This window comes from Salmo trutta, chromosome 1 (genome assembly GCF_901001165.1).
Source record: "Salmo trutta chromosome 1, fSalTru1.1, whole genome shotgun sequence".
In the NCBI taxonomy this organism is placed as follows: domain Eukaryota; kingdom Metazoa; phylum Chordata; class Actinopteri; order Salmoniformes; family Salmonidae; genus Salmo; species Salmo trutta.
In genome coordinates, this window is record NC_042957.1 from 12417941 (window position 1) to 12437235 (window position 19295).

The following is a 19295-nucleotide window of genomic DNA, read 5'->3' on the forward strand; positions in this document are numbered from 1 at the left end:
AAACCTGCAGCTACTCAATGGGAGCAGTGTTGGAGGGCCTAGTGTGGAGTTCCACTGTCCATCAGAAAAGTAGTAATTACATATCCGTCAACCAATTGTAAATCAGCAGTTTTATCAAATCATTTGGACATGCGTTTCATATGTTTTGAAGGCACCCTTGGCCAACTGTCTGTTTCATGATTATTGTGCTGTTTAGAAATATTTTGTACAAATGTGATTCTTTATAGCAGAAGTGTCAAACATGGCCTGATTTTTTTTCAAGCCAAAAAGTATCTAATACAGTAAAAAAGTAATATTTTTTTGTGTGTTATGATCTCAGATGTAATGGGACCTGCGTGGTTCTGGTACCGGTTCCGACTGCCATTTTAACTTATGTGGACGCCGTGGATCAAAATGGCTTGCATTGAGCAATAGCCCTGGTTCCCAAAGACACAGTAGTATATTTTCTGAGCCTGTGTAAAGTAGAATGTGAAATCTGAAACCACTCAGAGCTGGGATGTTTCTCCTACCATTTAAATTCCCTCTTCCAACTTTCCAACTCCTGGCTGAACCCTAATTCACAGCCACATGCCTGCAATCCTTATAACGTAGCAGGAGAGTGGTTTTATCACTATAGCACAAAGATTGATTTATAGCCATTAAATTGAATTTAAACAAAAGTCAGACTGACAAGATTAATTTGAGATGAAAGGTGAGTTCAGGAAGCCAAGCTAGCGCTCAGACGTTCACAGCGATCAGGTCAGATGCTGTAATCGAGACCTTTAGAAAATATACACATTCTAACATTAAACATACTAAGGTTGGCCATTTTGTGATTATACTATATTTAGCATGTCATTTCAAGCCTTGTTCATAGTTTTGAATAGGAAATACAAAATATTTCATTTTATTTGTACTGTGTGTGCTTGTGTCTAAGTGACTACACTTCATATCAATTTTTTACCAGAAAGGTGAGATTTGAACCTTTCTTGGAGTATGCAGCATTACTAGTTTATGGCTCATGATTAATTACTTTGGGGTACAATGTAGATTATTTTACACAAGTAATTATGGAAATTAAAACATTCCATTCATGACTAAAGATGCTAGAAAAATGATCATTTGGCAGGATTTTTGGACAATAACAGTTGTAAATTATGTATCAATCAGGGCTTGAGGGCCTGCAGGACTGACTGGGGCACTTTGCTGGTGTAGTACTGGTGGTTGCGTAGAGTGGCCAGCACCCCAGCAGAATTCATGTGCTTAACATTAGCATCATAACGCAACGCACTGCCATGCATGTCTGTCAGCTTACCTGCAGAGGGACGGACAAGAAAAAAACAGCAGACACCATTTTTATCATTACTCAGAGGTACTTTCAGTATGATCAAGAGGAAGGATGTTGCTTACCTCCTACTGCATGCAGGATGGCTTCAGGGGCACACGTGTCCCACTTTTTAGTTCCTAGACTGGCAAAGACATAGGCTGAGGCCTTCCCCTCCACAAGCTGAACAATCTACACAAAGAAAGGGTTTAGAGAAATAAGACTTGATGTTTACCTATGTACCCCCACCATACCTCATCCCTTTATATTTCACCTTATTTCCTGCTCCGCCAACTCTTATCACATCATGAGGTTCCATGGCATCCACGGTGTCTGTGACAAGTTTGTTGCTGTGGGAACGGGTTGTGGTGACTATGCGTCGGCCATCCGGAACCTCCTGTAGCTCGAACCCGAAGGCGCCCAGTCCCGGCATTCCCCACAGAGTTCTCCCCATGTCTGCTGTCTCCGTCCCCAACTGTGGATACAAAACACAGGACATTACACACTCATGGACCAAGGTCGCATTCAATAGGGCACAATGTAGCAAAATGTTTTGCAACTGAAAATTAAAAATCTGTTACCTCCCTATTTCTAAAATGTTTTCTCCCTACTCAACGTGCCCTGATAGGTGAGAGGGTGTAAGGCAGAAAGATGATTTGTTGTCGATCACTTGTTGGTACCTGATAATTGAAGAAGGGCTGGTTGATGACCCCGGCAATGGCCTTCCCTCCATATGCAATGCCGATCAGTACAGTCACGTGATCAAGAAGCCCTGAGATCAGATGACATGTTAGTTGAAGGGAACACAAACAGTGGACTTCACACAAGTATCGACATACTGTATACCTAGTAGACATACTGTAGTAGTTTTCCAGCATGAAGAACAAACAAGTGATGTAAGGGTAGTATAGGGGGGCTAGGGTCAGTCTGTTTCATCTGGAGTATTCTCTTGCCTTATCCGGTGTCCTGTGTGAATTTAAATATGCTCTCTCTAATTCTCTCTTTCTCTCTTTCTTTCTTTCTCTCGGAGGACCTGAGCCCTAGGACCATGCCTCGGGACTACCTGGCATGATGACTCCTTGCTGTCCCCAGTCCACCTGGCCATGCTGCTGCTCCAGTTTCAACTGTTCTGCCTGCGGCTACGGAACCCTGACCTGTTCACCGGACGTGCTTGTTGCACCCTCGACAACTACAATGATTATTATTATTTGACCATGCTGGTCATTTATGAACATTTTAACATCTTGACCATGTTCTGTTATAATATCCACCCGGCACAGCCAGAAGAGGACTGGCCACCCCTCATAGCCTGGTTCCTCTAGGTTTCTTCCTAGGTTTTTGGCCTTTCTAGGGAGTTTTTCCTAGGGAGTTTTTCCTAGCCACCGTGCCTCTTTCACATGCATTGCTTGCTGTTTGGGGTTTTAGGCTGGGTTTCTGTACAGCACTTTGAGATTTCAGCTGATATACGAAGGGCTATATAAATAAATTTGATTTGATTTTGATTTATAATAGCAAAGAAAAAAGGATAGAGAAGTCCAAGCATTCCTTCACCTATTCTGCCCTTGTTCCCCCCCAGTCCCAATACCCTCCCTCTGTCACCACACGGAGAGTCGTGCTGAGAAGCTGGGCGTCCGACCCCGTATGACACATCTGGACCTGATCTGGCAGGTAAAGACACTTGGCCGCTGCTCAGCAGGGATGACGAGAGAGAGTGAAAAAGGGAATCAGCACTGATGATTAGGAGATGACTGAATTAAATGTTCCCCAGGTTTTTGTCAAAGAGGACAATGCATAGGTCTAAGAGGAAGTGTAAGAGAAGAGTTTGACACTGAAATACCTGGTAGTGATCGAGGGTGTGTGTTGGAAGCCTGTAATGAGTGATCTAAACGAAAGACTGGCAAAATAACGCCGTAGTAAGTTTACCTTCAGTGTATTCTTTAGTGCCATCAAGGGGGTCGACCCACACAACCAGCTAAAATACAGACACCGGGACATTCAAACACAGAAACCCAGGTGGAATGAGAAGTCAGTACCCAGAAAATGATCCAAATCAGTACAGTAGGTTTCAGCTCTAAAGTCCCTGTGTCTCACCTCCTCCTCTTTCAGGGCACTGTATTCCAATGGACAGGACTTTTGTAGGATTTCTTCAGACTGACTGCTCTCAATCAAGTCCTCTTTGACAGCCTCCTCTGGCAGATCCTAATGAGAGAGATATTCACTGTTAAGACAGGGGTGTTGTGTACTCTAATCTTTACATCAAAATAAATTGGTCAGTAACATTAGGACAAATCCTATTCATGCAAGTTGCATGGATTTACATTAAGGTCTGAAAAGCACTTGCCAATCGGACAAGTCAGCTGTATTTTTAGGTTGCCAAAAGATTAGTCACTTTCCTGAAAATGTAAAATAACATTTGTTTACACGCAAAACAGCGATAACTTGTCGGGCACTTAAACAGGGAGGAAGCATAAAAATCTGTTCTACTGGCCTGCTACATTGGACGCATAACATTTGCAGAGTGTGAGATGCTCCAATTAATTTCAGAGAAAACTGGGAATAAGCGTGCCAGCTCCTTGAAAGGGTTGCGCTGCTCCAGTGAAAATGTAAGTTCTGGTTCTATTTTCAAGAATTCTAAGTGCAGCTCACGCCTGAGAGCAATAGGACATAACGGCTAGCGCTCTGCTCTCACTGACTAAAAAAGTTACACTTCCCCAATGTTAGAAAAAAAGATAATAACCTATCTAAATGGGGCAACCACTATTTACCCAGCTGCCATAAATTGTCCATCTTTCACTTAAACAATAGGGATGAACCAGAAAGATTTGCAGTTTTGTTGTTTAAAAAAAAAAATATATATATATAATCCCCTTGGGCAACCTCAACTTGCCCGACTGCCGAGTTCACTTGCCCCAGACAATAGTGCAACCCTTAAGCTCAATACCTGACGTTGCACATACCCACCTCCTCTCCGATGATGGTGATTTTGGGGAAGCTTTTGGATAGGGAGGCACATATGCTCTGCTGGACCAGCCTGTCTGCCAGTGTCTGTAGATCGTTAGCCCCCGTCTGTCCACGAGAGAGAGTGAGATCATTTATAAACAACATTCAGCCTCCATCTCACTGTCTATCAATCTCCCTCAATTCAGCACTTTGCCCCACTCTCCGTTCAGTAAGTCCAACCTTTTCCACGATTCCCAGCTCTCCGCTGTGAAGAACCCTCCGTATGATGGCTCCTGCCTTCTCTGCCACTGCGTAAGCCGAAGCCACCAAACGCATCACCACTGCTGGATTTCCCGACATTGCTGATGGAAGGAGATACAAAAGTGTACAGCTCAGAGAGGAAAAAAAGATATACTATGTACCCTCAAGGCGTATAGACCTATATGATCAGTCACTTTAGTCAACTGAATGAATTAACACACCCTCTCTCTACCTGTAGAAGGAGAATGTCACCATTACTTGGGCTAAAGCACACCTTTAAGCACCTATAGACTATCTGTACACACACACACACACACACACACACACACACACACACACACACACACAGCAGGGGTAGGCAACCCTAATCCTGGAGTGCCACAAGCACTTCATGTTTTTGATTTAACCGTCTGGAAGACCAGTTGGTCAGGTGTGGTGCCTAGTTGGAACAAAATCCTGCCGCACTCCAGGAACAGGGTTGCCTACCCTTGAGCTACAGTAACAAGCAGTGTGCCAGGCATAAGGCTAATTTATGCAGTTATTGAAGCTGAGTATATGTCCATGATTCCACAGAGTACCCAACTGCCAAAGGTTACTAGCTAGGGGTGTGTGTATTATAGTGCTACTGCTTGAAACCTGCTGATATTTTGAAGCAAATCAGTCTATTCTCGAGCTTCTATTACCCATCCATTAGACTACTAGCTAGCTAACAAGAGTGTCACAAGTCTGCTGGTTAGCTAGCTAGCTAATCGTATCTAGCTAATATCGAAAGCAATCTCCATTGAGATAATAACATAACAGCATTGAAGACACTATTTTCCCTGAAGATTACCAATGCAGTTATAGCTACCACGATAGCTAGCTATCTCCCTGAAAGAAGAGAATGGTACTTACTAGTGTCTAATGTAGATGTTACAGCTCAGGACTGGTTGTAAATGGAAATCCTGGAATACCAGGAAATGTTATGCAATCACAGTTAGCAGTAGCAAGAAATGATGGGTCCAAGTGCCCGACGGATTCGTGCTCGAGCAGGTTGTACCATGCATGTTCGTTCGTTCGCGAGCCTTTAGCTTTAGGCTAGCTGTAGCTCGAAAGAGTGGCAGTTGGATTTTGAAATTTGGTTTGAAATTATGGAGTCAACCTGCTGAAACGGGCTAAACGGTAATTATAATGATATTTTTTTATGTATTTTAGGTTGAATATTAAAACAACAGCCAGTAAATTAGCCGAGGCAACGTTTATGTACCTTTTGTTTAACAAGTTCAACTGGCCAAACAGATGTTACATACCGGTGTTAATGGTGCAACCTGATCGATATGCTAACGTTAGCAAACGTTGGCTAGCTACTGTATTATTGGTAATTGTCTTACGCATTACCTAACGAACGTTAGATACCTTTATCTAGTTAACGGTACATAGATAACGTTAATGTTAGCTAGCTCTAGCTAGCTAGCTAACGTTATCGGCAAAAAATTAACTGTTCTTACTGGTGGATTTTTTTTAATGCTAGCTAGGCTTTTTATTTATTTATTTACTGTAGCTACGCTAGATAGTTTACTTATGTATCTAGCTAACGTTAGCTAAATAACAATGTTCTCTAACGTTAATGTTACATAATCTTCGCAAGCTAGTTTTTAATACTCTTTACATAAGCAATAAGGCCAGAGTGGGTGTGGTATATGGCCAATATACTACGGCTAAGGACCGTTCAATAGTACGACGCAATGCGGAGTGCCTGGACACAGCCCTTAGCCGTGGTATATTGGCAATATACGACAAACCCCGAGGTGCCTCATTGCTATTATAAACTGGTTACCAACATACTTAGAGCAGTAAAAATAAATGTTTTGTCATAAACCTGGTATACAGTCTGACATACCAACGACTGTCAACCAATCAGCATTCAGGGCTCGAACCACCCAGTTTATAATAACATTTAGACACTAACCAATGACTTTTAGGTAGCAATATATGAACCCTGGATTGCTGATGCTACAGTATATATTGTCTATTGTCCTGCTGATATTTTGAAGCAAATCAGTCTATTCTCTAACTTCTATTCCCCATCCATTAGACTACTAGCTAGCTAACAAGAGTGTCACAAGTCTGCTGGTTAGCTAGCTAGCTAATCGTATCTAGCTAATATCGAAAGCAATCTCCATTGAGATAATAACATAACAGCATTGAAGACACTATTTTCCCTGAAGATTACCAATGCAGTTATAGCTACCACGATAGCTAGCTATCTCCCTGAAAGAAGAGAATGGTACTTACTAGTGTCTAATGTAGATTGTATTATTATTTTCCAATCAAGTTGTAGAAACATCTCAAGGATGATGTTGGGTTTTATTTCACTTATTAGATGTGATGCATTACCATTTACAGTAGATGTAGACCTAAGTATGAACGGACTGTAATGCACTAAGAGGTTTATATTGTATTAACATAGATTGAGCAACATATAATAGACATGACTAATTGGAGGGTTGCTGGCTAGTAGGAGTGTAGGCTGAGTAGACTCGTGACACACACACACAATGCCTGGTTGTGGGGCCGCTCAAGGACAGGTGTACGGGAGGGGCTGGTAGAATGGAAGATGGCTGTAGCACAAAAGCAGAAACTGTCCTAACTGTAGCATAAAAACAGGCACTGTCCTTGGGTGTCTGACTCTCGGGTACACACATGAAGATAAGCTAGAAGACAACTATGCTTGGCAACAAAGATGCGTCTAGAGGCTGGGACCAGCCTGCACGCCAACGATAGGCTGGAGTAAGTCTAAACCACACCCAAGCCTCTACTATGACAGGCCCTCAGGGAGAGGGAACTACGTCTGTCAAGAAGTATTTAAGGAAGAACTTATGATGTCAAATCAGTTCTCTGTTTGCCCTGCGAGGTGTTACAGTCAACCCGTATATACGAAGATTACATTTACCATTTATTAATTCTATTAATAAACAGCTGACAATATATTCAGTAGCCTAGTGTTAAATTTTGTTCTGATACCAGAATTGAATTGATGCAGCCTTAACAATGATCAATAGAAACAGGATGCACCTGAGCTCAATTTCGAGTCTCATAGCAAAGGTCTGAATACTTATGTAAATAAGGTATTTCTGTTTTTATGTTTAATACATTTGCAAACATTTCTAAAAACCTGTTTTTGCTTCATCATTATGGGCTATTGTGTATTGATTCATGAGGATTTTTTGGTATTTAATCCATTTTAGAATAAGGCTGTAACGTAACAAAATGTGGAAAAAGTCAAGGGGTCTGAATACTTTCCGAATGCAGTGTAATTTAAAAGTATGCATTAAGGTTTCTGTAATAGAATAAATGTGACAAAAAGAAATGTAGACATTAATCAATTAATTTCTATGGCGTCCAAAAATATTTTTTTTACATTTGTGGGGAGTGCCAAGATGGAGGCATGGTGGCTACAACACAGCGCCCCCTATTTGTGATCTAGCGTATATGTAAATCATTGACACTAACATTACCAGTGACCCCTATCGTTCAATAAAGCTAGTTAAATTAATTACCAACAATCTAAAGGTAGTCCTCAAGTGCAGGGATGGGATTTTTCCTGATTAATCTGGAATTTCTTATTTTCTGACATTTATCATCCATTCAAATAAAGCAACAGACCTATCCTCTAGCCAAAATCCTGATTTTGTTGATTGACTATGTTTTCCTGACTCCTGAATCACATCCTTGCAGATGAAAAGATGAGTGGAACCAGTCACCCAGATAGCACAGGTGACCCTAGCCCCATGCCTGACAACGTGCCCACAGATCGAGGTGCTGTAGGCCGGCGGGGCAGCAAGTTCCATCGATCTGGTAGTTCTGTCCAGGCTGTGCAGGAGACCATGAAGGAGAAGCAGGTCTGTTGGATGAATAGTCATGGAGGAATTTGAGTTGAGAACAAGAAGTGATGAGAACTTGTTCAATGAAGGTTCAGCTGCCCAGGCCTATGTGCTCACAAAGTCGCAATTGTAGCTGCTATCACTTCATAGTATAATACATTGTTTTTCTGTGGGTTGCTACAGTCCCACCTTACACTCTGTTTGCCTGATGTGCACAGTACACCACCCCATTTAGAGTAACGTTGACACTTTGTCCTTTCAGGCCAGGTACAAGGAATCAAGAGAAGCTCGAAAGAAGCTACTTACCCCTGGGCACAAATACATCTTTGAGATCTTGGCTGACAGGCTCTCCCTCGAACTACAAGCAGTAGAAGAGTTTGTTTTAGATGCACCTTCTGTGAGTAGAACTGTAATTGATATGAATCCCAACAAGCTGTTGAGGTTCCCAATGAATTGTTGTTGTCTGGTAAAATTCTTTAACCTTTACCTGCTTGATGAACAACAAAGATCTGAGATATCTTGTAGACACTCTGTTTCCCCCCACAGTTGGCACCATTTGATGATTTTTTTGCCAAAGGAGGAAGTAAAACCATCGCATTTGTCTACCAAGAGACAGAAGTCCCAGGAATAGGTGAATGAATGATGGTTACCTCTGTATTTCTTCATTACATAAAATGCGTACTATAGAGCAACAGTGGCACCAAGACATTATTGTTATTCATAGATTTTGTGAAATAGATATGAAACATTTTATTGTCTGTTTATGTCACCTTTCGCTCTGACCCAGACCTTTTAAATGGTGCAAGTTCAATTCAATTGAATTTTCTTTTCTTTTAGAGTGTGGACGCACCTTTCCTGGAACTGCAAAAGGAGCCATAATAATGAGACTATTTTTAGCCAATTTGTCTGAGACATGTCTGACAGGATTGTGCCCATTCTTTGTACGAACTAAAATTGACGTTCCTGTCAATATAAAAAACATACATGAGGTGAGATATGGAAGATCTACGGAAGGTAGAGACTTCTGAACTGAAGGACTAAGATTTTGTATTTTGTACATATAATCTATGATAGCCTCATAATAGGTCCATATTGAATATATAAGAATGCTCTAATCATGAGTTTTCTGACTGTTAATGCTTGGTCAATTTCCATTCCCTTTCTTTTTGTAGGAGATTTATTTTTCTATGCTGGATGCCGCTGAGGGTCTATTAAAAGGCACCAGGAATCTGTTGTCAAAGATTATGATGCCAGCTGTCTGTGCAACAGAAAACTGGGGTGCCTTGAATCAGTCAAAACATGGAGAGAAGGATAAACAAAACTTCAAAGACACAATCACCCGTTATATTCATTTCCTAGATGGTGAGATAGTTACAATAATAAAACAAAATTGTGTACACACACTACTGTTCAAAAGTTTGGGGTCACTTAGAAATGTCCTTGTCTTTGAAAGAAAAGCAATTTTTTTGTCCATTAAAATAACAAATTGATCAGAAATACAGTGTAGACATTGTTCATGTTGTAAATGACTATTGTAGCTGGAAACGGCAGATTTTTTTATGTAATATCTACATAGTCGTACAGAGGCCCATTATCAGCAACCAAGAAATTGCCCAAAAAACTGAAGATCTCGTACAACACTGTGTACTACTCCCTTCTCAGAACAGCACAAACTGGCTCTAACCAGAATAGAAGTCCTCAACTGGTAGCTTCATTAAATAGTACCCGCAAAACACCAGTCGCAACGTCAACAGTGAAGAGGTGACTCCGGGATGCTGGCCTTCTAGGCAGAGTTGCAAAGAAAAAGCCATATGTCAGACTGGCCAATAAAAATAAAAGATTAAAGTGGGCAAAAGAACAGACATCGGACAGAGGAACTCTGCCTAGAAGGCCAGCATCCCGGAGTCGCCTATTCACTGTTGACGTTGAGACTGGTGTTTTGCGGGTACAATTTAATGAAGCTGCCAGTTGAGGACTTGTGAGGCATCTGTTTCTCAAACTAGACACTAATGTACTTGTCCTCTTACTCAGTTGTGTACCTGGGTCTCCCACTCCTCTTTGTATTCTGGTTAGGGCCAGTTTGCTCTGTTCTGTGAAGGGAGTAGTACACAGCGTTGTACGAGATCTTCAGTTTCTTGGCAATTTCTCACATGGAATAGCCTTCATTTCTGAGAACAAGAATAGACTGTTCTTAGTTTCTGGCCATTTTGAGCCTATAATCGCACCCATAAATGCTGATGCTCCAGATACTCAACTAGTCTAAAGAAGGCCAGTTTTATTGCTTCTTTAATCAGAACAACAGTTTTCAGCTGTGCTAACATAATTGCAAAAGGGTTTTCTAATGATCAGTTAGCCTTTTAAAATGATAAACTTGGATTAGCTAAAACAACGTGCCATTGGAACACAGGAGTGATGGTTGCTGATAATGGGCCTGTGTACGCCTATGTAGATATTCCATAAAAAACCTGCCGTTTCCAGCTACAATAGTTATTTACATTAACAATGTCTACACTGTATTTCTGATCAATTTGATGTTATTTTAATGAACAAACAATTTGCTTTTCTTTCAAAAACAAGGACACTGCTAAGTGACCCCAAACTTTTGAACGGTGGTGTACACACACAGTAGGCCTACATCATCATTCAATTATTGTTTTCTGCATGATTTTGAGCTGACAACAAGTAGTCAGATTGTTAAACGTTTGATTTGTATGATGTACTGCAGGAATGCAAGCATGCATTGAAGGCACTGTTCAACTGAAGACAGCCTCAAACATTGAATTCTCCAGGCTGGTATCCTTTGAAGACGTAAAAGCAGCAGCAGCAGATGTTGACATGGTGCATCAACTCGAGGAAGCGTTGATGATGTGGTACAAACAGATTGAGCAGGTACGACACAGTATGACTGTCTATGTACTATGAACCTACACATACTGTAACATGGCACAAATGTGAAAAATGTACTTACCAATCCATAGTACTTCAAGTCTTCTGTTCTTCAACTCTATTTCTATGATCCCCAGGTTCTTACAGAGAGTGATCAAATGAGGAAAGAAGCTGATGCCTCAGGACCTTTGACTGAGTTAGAGCACTGGAAGAGAATGTCGGCCAAGTTCAACTCTATCATTGAGCACATCAAGGGCCCCGAGTGCAAGGCCGTGGTCAATGTACTCAATATCAACCGCTCCAAGACTCTAAAGGTACTATCATCACTTGGCTGTCTTCCTGAAGTGGCAATGAAAATGAAATGTTTACCATTACATGCTCCAACAAAATGTTGACATGTTCCTGTTGTTGGTACTTATTATTTACTTTAGTTGTGGAGAGAGCTGGATGCCAGAATAACCGACTGTGCCAACGAGGCAAAGGATAATGTGAAATTCCTGTACACCCTCGAAAAAGTCTGCCAACCTCTGTACAACTGTGACCCGGTAACGAAGATGATTAATTCGTCTTCATTATTCTGATTTGAAAGGTTTTATTGTAATTGATTTCACAAGTGAACATGTTTGATTTCAGGTCACCATGGCCAAGAGCATTCAGAACCTTATCAATGCCATTCGAATGATCCACAGTGTCTCACAATATTACAATACATCTGAACGAATGACTTCACTCTTCATCAAAGTAAGTACTTTCTCTGTATTCCATCAGAGATAATAAAAAAAGTTAATAGAATTATTAATTCTTAAACAAATTACCCACTTGACTTTATCAGCTATGGGAACTGACATGGAATTGAATTGGAGCACATGTATTTAAAGCTTGGTTGTTGTAATATTTGTCACTCAGGTCACAAATCAGATGGTTACAGCATGTAGAGCATACATTACTGACAACGGCACCTCCGGAATTTGGGAACAGGATACACAAGACATCATCAAAAAGATACAGGTGATTGATGATGGCATCAAAAATATGGTCAATTCTACCCCTGATTTACACTAGGTTTGAGTTTTGACAATTTTTGTGGGTTGATAGGACTGTATCTACTTGTTCCGGGAGTATCAGTCCTGCTTCCACAAGACAAAGAAACAAACCCTGGAGAGGCCTGGGGAGAAACCCTTCGAGGTGTCAGAGATGTACATCTTTGGCAAGTTTGAGGGTTTCTGCAAGAGACTGGAGAAGGTATGTACCTCATTAATGCAGCCAACCTTTTCCATAAAAAAACAGAAGGCCTGCTGCTATACATTTGAGATACATTTTATTCTTGTTTTCAGATCACTCGGATGATCACAGCAGTAAAGACTTTCTCTGTCCTGGGACAGTCCACCATTGAGGGAATAGACACTCTGGCTTCCAAGTTCCAGAACATCTACTTGACCATGAAGAAGAAGCAGTATGACATCCTGGCCCCCAGAAAAGCAGAGTTTGAGGTGGACTTTGCAGAGTTCATGGTTCAGATAAGCAACCTCGAGGCATGTTTTATTCAACTTGGTTTGAGTAGATGGGTCTAAACTGCTTTGTTTTGTTTGTAGGCAAAAAAAAGCTCACAGCTCAATATGTCAGAGTTCTAATTCCTAATTCTACGATGTTGTCGTCCTTTATCTTCTTTAGAACCAGCTCCAGATGTTCATGAATTCCTGTTTCTCCAAAATTCTCTCGTCTCAGCATGCCTTGTTTTTTCTGAAAAGGTAGAAAATATCACTCAAACAATTTTAATAAAAATAAGACCGGGTTCTCCCCAGGATTTTAGGGGGCAGTGCCCTACTTTCGACTCAGATATTTTAGAGTTTTTTAACACCTGTAACTGCCATTCCCTGCAATCTAGAGCCTTACATGATAGCAAATAAAGCATGCTGGTATATTTAACATTTTCAGAACCAACTATGGAAATGTTACTTTGACATATATTTGTTATTGTCTGTAGATTTCAGAAGCTGAACATGCCCTGTCTAAAGACAGAAGTCTCAAGCACAGTTGGGCTTATTCTTCAGCACTACGTCTCAGAGCTGGAGTCTGTCAAGAAGGTATGTTTATAAATGTAATCCTTAGTCCTGAAAATGGTCAGGTAGCCTATAGGCACAGACGCATTATGGATCAGACTTGAGCACAGTTTTTCTTTATCCATGCAGCTCTACCAGATTCACAGAGAGGACCCTCCATTGGCCAGGAACATGCCCCCTATAGCTGGCAAAGTCCTCTGGATCAGACAGCTCTACAGGAGCATACAGGAACCCATACACTACATCGAGGTAGGTTCAAATTTCACAACATGACCTGTAAGATTTCTCTTACAGTTTCAGAAATCTACTAAGAATTGAATTTACTGAGAAACAACACAAACTGCGAACTCTTTCTACAGAAAAACTCAGAGATCCTGTCGAGTCCAGAGGGAAAGGACGTGGTGAGAATGTACAACCGGACTGCAGCTGTGTTTGTGGAGTTTGAGCTTCTCTATCACAGAGCCTGGATGAGGGAGGTCTCACAGCTCCAATACGGTCAGTAGCCTATCCATTTATCTCATCTGATCTGAATTCATTTATTTTTCTCATATTTCCACAAAATATGCACGTCTTTCCGTGTCTTTGATAACAGCTTTACAAGCAACCTTATTAGTCCGCCACATGGACACAGGAAAACTACTCGTCAACTTCGATACCAAAATCACGGAGATAGTGCGAGAGACAAAGTGCATGCTGAAGATGGGTCTGGAGGTTCCTGATCAGGCTCTGCGTCTGGTCAAGACAGAGTGGTCGATGAAAGCCAACAAACTTCGACTGGAGGTAATATCCTAGACAATGCAGTCACATACATTAAATTAATTGATGATCCATATTGCCCAGATTTATTATTGCAGACTTTACTGTGCAACTACGAGGCCACCTGTGAGAAAATACCTGCTGTTTTCTACAACCTGATGGCATCCAAGATAAAAAATGTAAGAAAGTTAAAACGGTCTAAAATACAGTATGATCCCTTGAAGGAGAAATGGCACTGTTTGGAGACTAGCTTGTATTACCTCATAAAGTTGTTTCTGTTGTTTGTGGTCACTTTAGGTCGAGTCTGTGCTTCGCCACGGCTTGGTGTTGCTCAACTGGTCATCTCTCATCTTGGACAACTTCTTTCATAATGTTGACACCGCCATGTCTGAACTTAACCATCTCCTAAAGAAGGTACACTGAAAATACTGCTGTGATCATTGTGGAGCATTTAGTTCAAATTTAGTTCAAATTAAATACTTGCTGAGTCGTGCGCTCTGCTTTGTTTCTCTTCAGGTGCGAGACATCTGTGAGATGCACATTGATGCCGTCCTTCAAGACATCTCAGAGACTGTGCTGATCGATCTCCCAGAGGACAGGCCCTCGTCACTGCAAGGCCTCATCAGCACCAACGAGGTATGCCCATCTAATAGGCGGTAGGTAGCATAGCATTTATGAGCATTGGACCCGTAACCGAAAGGTCGCTGGTTTGAATCCCCTAGCCGACTTGGTGAAAAATCTGTCGATGTGGTCTTGGAGCAGGGCACTCAACCCTAATTGTGTATGTAAATGATGTAAATGCAATGGGGAGACCTCAGTGTACAGTTTACTTTAGTTTATTGGACTTTCAACATTATTGCAGGTTTTTAAAAACAGTTGTTACTTTGCTGTTATAATAACATAAATGTTGAATAAATAAGACAATAGTCTGATCCAAAGTTTTTATAATTCCTAATCGTTAATTACAGCTTTAATCAGTTGCTATGACCGCCCCCTAAGCACTATCTGCTTGTCAAATTTCTTATTCTTACCATGAAATTGCTATGACTTGTAGAACCAGTCAAAGGAATGGGCAGACATTTTGGACCACAAAAGCAGACATGTTGAAGAGGCAGTGAAGGAGCTGATTGAGATATTCAAGACTATTTATGAGTCAAAAGAAGTCAAGAAACCTGTGGAAGTACCGGTTGTTAAAGGTATTTCATGAAAGCCCTGTAAAGAACCAGAAACTCTTTTCATCTCATCCCATCAACATACTCATACATAAACATCCTCATCAAATTTAAATGTAACTAATTTTGTATTCCAGAGCGGAAGAATGTGGCATTCTCAGAAGAAGTTAACACCTCCATTGATGATGATCATAGTGATGACAAAGAATCTGAGAAAGAAGATGACTTTGAGAAGGTAAGTATCTTCCTGTACTGACCCCACCAAAATATACTGTACATTTGTGCGAACAGGACACTTCAATGCTTTAAACAACAATCCTGATCCTAGGAGTGCAAAGAGATGTACGCCTGGTTCAGCACAAAGCTACTTGACGCCTTGGTAAAAGCAACAAGGTTATCTCTGGACACTTTGAAAAGAAGAATCTTTGTTGCGACGTAAGTATGCATGAGTTGTCATATAGAGTATTATCCCTTGGTTTAGCTAAAAGAGATGCATTGCAGCTGTATAGTGCAAAATGTTGGCCTAATATTCTAATTTGAAGGAGTGTAAAGATTTTTGAAGTCTTACTTCTCTGTTCAGCTTGTCAGCAAGAAAGGGACGTTTCAGCCAATCACAACCAAGCACAGAGGAGCTGGTGACTTTTATCAAATCCGAAGTCCACCTGACCATACCCAACGTGGTGAGTTCATTTTAGATTCAATTTGAATAACAAAGTCCCAAATCAATGTTATATAATTACATTTTTACATTTTTCACCAGGTAATGGTGCCCAGTTTGGATGACATCCAGCAGGCCATCAACCGACTGGTCCACCTGGTGCTGGAGGTGAGCCGGGGAGTGGCCCGTTGGGGACAGGAGCACCACCATGAAGACAAGCGCAAGTCTGGCAGTAAGAATCAGCCACCATCTTATCTTACCACTAAACACAGATTGTACATTTCTCCACTTGGGAAAATTCAATGTTAGAATTAGGAATCATACAACTTCCCAGGAAATCGAATACTGTATTTTGTAGAGTTCTTTAAATTGTGTTGACATTGATTACACAATGAGTATTGATGACATGAATGAGTATTTAACTTGAGTTGTTTTCTCAGCAGGGAAGCTGAAGAACTTCTATCAGAGCGTAGCTGAACACAAGGACATTTGTAAGCTGGTGGTCCTCCTCACATCAGCAGTCAACTCTCTGAGGAAACCGGCCAGTGATGTTCTCAAGCAGTTCCATCCCTTCAAGGTGGTCTGGGCCGAGGACAGACAGATTAAGGTCAAGGTGTGTCAATGCAAGTCACCAACTTTTTTTCCTAGTTACTATTTGCTTATTTACTACTAAGTAAGTTGGCATGTAATAATAATAATATAATAATTTGGTGGGTGCTGATATTTGTCCTATTTCACACATGTGCAAGTTTATATTATACGCATGTGTGAACTGGAAACTTTTTTTAATTTTTTGTATATCCCAACTTCCTCTGAGACACCTTCAGAGATTGGGGTCACGGCCAGGGTCAGCCATTATCAACATAGACCCTGGAGTAATTAGGGTTAAGTGACTTGCTCAAGAGCACATAGACAGATTTGGGAATTCGAACAAGCAACCTTTCGGATACTGGCCCAACACTATAATCGCTAGGCTACCTGCTGCCAATATTCGGTGCAGCTGTTTTATAAAAAAATGTTCCCTTCTCACTAACCTGTGGAATCTTAACTATTCTCTGAATAGGAGTTCATGGACAGCAACCCCTACCTGACTCAGATCAAGTCTGAAATTCTGCACTATGTGGCATTTGAACAGGAGATTGATGAAATCAAGCCTACCATTATTTTGGGGTGCATTGAAATGTCAACAGGTATGGCGTTTACGAACTAGGCCTTTAACTCATGAAGGCTTAATGAAACCTTCATAAGCCCTTTATAAGGCCTACATACTGTAAAGGCTTCACAAGTCTTTGATACTTTGTAAACCACAAATAATTAGCTAGCTATTTATTTTGTGGTAATTTCCCTTTCTCGTAGCTCCGCTGAAGATGTCTCTGACAGTCGAGGCAAAGGCCTGGAAGAAGCTCTTGTGCAAGTACCTGAATGAGCAGTACAAAAAGAAAATGATGGAGATCATGACTTTCACTGGAGAACACCTGAAAAAGCTCTCCAGGCCTATCGCAGACCTGGAGGATGTGCGTTTCGCCATGGAAGCCCTGTCCAAAATACGAGACTCCGAGATCAAGATAGACATGACCCTGGGACCCATTGAGGTATAAGTCAAACTACGGCTTGTGATTTGTGGATTGCAATGGTAGAAGATTTCACTGACACATATTTGTTAAGTACTTTTCTCATGCTATCTGTGATGTCTGCTAGGAAGCCTATGGGATTCTGAATAGATTTGAAGTGGAGGTGACCAAAGAGGAAGCGGAAGGGGTGGATACTCTCAGATACTCCTTCATCAAACTGCAGTCCAAAGCGGTCCGTTGTAATGGTTAACTACTATACATTTTTCCTATGGAATAACTCATGTTTGCAACTCAGTTGTAGATGTTTGTCTAATTACCTACGGTATTATGATGTCAAAATAGCAATTTTGTTTATTTTGCTTCCCCAGAGATCAGTGCAAGACGAGCTGGTTCGTGTGCAGCCCAAGTTCAAACGGAACCTGTTGGAATCAGTCACCGTTTTCCAAAAGGATGTTGTGATGTTTACAGACCAGTATGAACTGGTAAAGAAGAAATTTACACATTGTATTTATTTACTTCAGTTACCATACAGTAGATACAGTGCATTTGGAAAGTAGTCAGACCCCTTCCCTTTTCCCACATTTTCTTATGTTACAGCCTTATTCTAAAATGGAATAAAATAGGTTTTTAGAAATTTTAGCGGATGTATTAAAAATTTAAAACAGAAATACCTTATTTACATAAGTATTCAGACCCTTTGCTATGAGACTCGAAATTGAGCTCAGGTGCATCCTGTTTCCATTGATCATCCTTGAGATGTGTCTACAACTTGATTGGAGTCCACCTGTGGTAAATTCAATTGTTTAGACATGATTTGGAAAGGCACACACCTGTCTATATAAGGTCCCACAGTTGACAGTGCATGTCAGAGCAAAAACGAAGCCATGACATTAAAGGACAGAATTGTGTTGAAGCACAGACCTGGGGAAGGGTACCAAAAAATATCTGCAGCATTGAAGGTCCCCAAGAACACAGTGGCCTCCATCATTCTTAAATGGAAGAAGTTTGGAACCACCAAGAGCTGGCCGCCCGGCCAAACTGAGCAATCGGGGGCAAAGGGCCTTGGTCAGGGAGGTGACCAAGAACCCGATGGTCACTCTGACAGAGTCCAGAGTTCCTCTGTGGAGATGGGATAACCACCCAGAAGGACAACCATCCAATCAAGTTGTAGAAACATCTCAAGGATGATCAATGGAAACAGGATGCATATGAGCTCAATTCCGAGTCTCATAGCAAAGGGTCTGTATACTTATGTAAATATGGTATTTCTGTTTTTCATTGTTAATAAAAAAAATAATAATTGAAAAACCAGTTTATGCTTTGTCATTATGGTGTATTGTGTGTAGATTGATGAGGAAAATGTCTCATTTATTAAATTTTAGAATAAGGCTATAACGTAACAAAATGCTGAAAAAGTCAAGGGGTCTGAGTAATTTCCGAATGCACTTCTTGGGGTCATTGTTTGCTGTAGGAAGGCCCAATGGTGCCTGGGATAATTCCCACTGAGGCCAGCACCAGGCTGCAGATCTGCCAGGTAACACTAACACACATATCACTACATCACACACACGTCTTTCACATGACACGCATAGACACCCACAAAAGGGTTTTACAGCAAGTAATCTTCACAGATGTGTTGCATGCGTCATGGCTGTTTTTCTTTTACTCCATATTTTCAGGCCAGATTTGATGACCTGTGGAGGAAATTCATCACCTACTCGTCAGGAGAGCAGCTCTTTGGTTTACCAGTCACAGATTATGAGGCTCTGCAAAAAACACGGTACACTGCAATGGATGTTATTCACCATAGACTTACACTCAGGGG

At 41.1% G+C, this 19295-nt stretch overlaps 2 protein-coding genes across 7 annotated transcripts in view; one reads left to right on the forward strand and one right to left on the reverse strand.

Annotated features, from left to right (window-relative positions):
* Window positions 1-295: 295 nt before the first annotated feature.
* Window positions 296-6995, reverse strand: LOC115163638 (3'(2'),5'-bisphosphate nucleotidase 1). Of its 2 annotated transcripts, none has more exons than XM_029715716.1 (9): window positions 6779-6995; window positions 4484-4605; window positions 4265-4369; window positions 3395-3502; window positions 3227-3275; window positions 1984-2075; window positions 1578-1778; window positions 1390-1495; window positions 296-1294 (listed from the first exon to the last, which is right to left on the reverse strand). In XM_029715716.1, the coding sequence occupies exons 1-9, from the start codon at window positions 6828-6830 to the stop codon at window positions 1146-1148; spliced, it is 984 nt and encodes a 327-aa protein (XP_029571576.1). In that variant the 5' UTR covers window positions 6831-6995; the 3' UTR covers window positions 296-1145. The 2 variants fall into 2 exon arrangements, with proteins under 2 accessions (XP_029571576.1, XP_029571661.1); XM_029715801.1 differs by lacking the exon at window positions 6779-6995 and adding an exon at window positions 5399-5543.
* LOC115163328 (dynein heavy chain 8, axonemal) overlaps window positions 5566-19295 on the forward strand; it is a 59380-nt gene continuing 45650 nt past the window's right edge. For 3 of the 5 annotated variants that reach the window (XM_029715161.1, XM_029715328.1, XM_029715492.1), the window contains exons 1-33: window positions 5566-5665; window positions 8222-8385; window positions 8630-8764; window positions 8914-8998; window positions 9205-9356; window positions 9540-9729; window positions 11093-11256; window positions 11391-11567; window positions 11685-11798; window positions 11887-11994; window positions 12160-12261; window positions 12349-12495; window positions 12588-12785; window positions 12925-13001; window positions 13238-13337; window positions 13443-13562; window positions 13673-13808; window positions 13906-14093; window positions 14168-14248; window positions 14367-14483; window positions 14586-14705; window positions 15124-15265; window positions 15379-15476; window positions 15570-15676; window positions 15822-15921; window positions 16002-16131; window positions 16340-16512; window positions 16963-17089; window positions 17256-17491; window positions 17598-17702; window positions 17839-17952; window positions 18942-19004; window positions 19150-19250. In XM_029715161.1, coding sequence (XP_029571021.1) covers window positions 8230-8385; window positions 8630-8764; window positions 8914-8998; window positions 9205-9356; window positions 9540-9729; window positions 11093-11256; window positions 11391-11567; window positions 11685-11798; window positions 11887-11994; window positions 12160-12261; window positions 12349-12495; window positions 12588-12785; window positions 12925-13001; window positions 13238-13337; window positions 13443-13562; window positions 13673-13808; window positions 13906-14093; window positions 14168-14248; window positions 14367-14483; window positions 14586-14705; window positions 15124-15265; window positions 15379-15476; window positions 15570-15676; window positions 15822-15921; window positions 16002-16131; window positions 16340-16512; window positions 16963-17089; window positions 17256-17491; window positions 17598-17702; window positions 17839-17952; window positions 18942-19004; window positions 19150-19250 — 4163 coding nt within the window. In that variant the 5' untranslated portion in view covers window positions 5566-5665; window positions 8222-8229. The remainder of the gene's footprint in view (window positions 5666-8221; window positions 8386-8629; window positions 8765-8913; window positions 8999-9204; window positions 9357-9539; window positions 9730-11092; window positions 11257-11390; window positions 11568-11684; window positions 11799-11886; window positions 11995-12159; window positions 12262-12348; window positions 12496-12587; window positions 12786-12924; window positions 13002-13237; window positions 13338-13442; window positions 13563-13672; window positions 13809-13905; window positions 14094-14167; window positions 14249-14366; window positions 14484-14585; window positions 14706-15123; window positions 15266-15378; window positions 15477-15569; window positions 15677-15821; window positions 15922-16001; window positions 16132-16339; window positions 16513-16962; window positions 17090-17255; window positions 17492-17597; window positions 17703-17838; window positions 17953-18941; window positions 19005-19149; window positions 19251-19295) is intronic. The other 2 variants (XM_029715243.1, XM_029715401.1) reach the window with 2 other exon arrangements.

Coding starts and splice junctions, on each gene's coding strand:
- LOC115163638 (XM_029715716.1), bottom strand. CDS start 6,830: ATGTTTCTACAACTTGATTGGAAAATAATAATACAATCTACATTAGAC. Junction 4,370..4,483: donor AGCTGGGAATCGTGGAAAAG/GTTGGACTTACT, acceptor TCTCGTGGACAG/ACGGGGGCTAACGATCTACA. Junction 1,295..1,389: donor CATCCTGCATGCAGTAGGAG/GTAAGCAACATC, acceptor GTCCCTCTGCAG/GTAAGCTGACAGACATGCAT.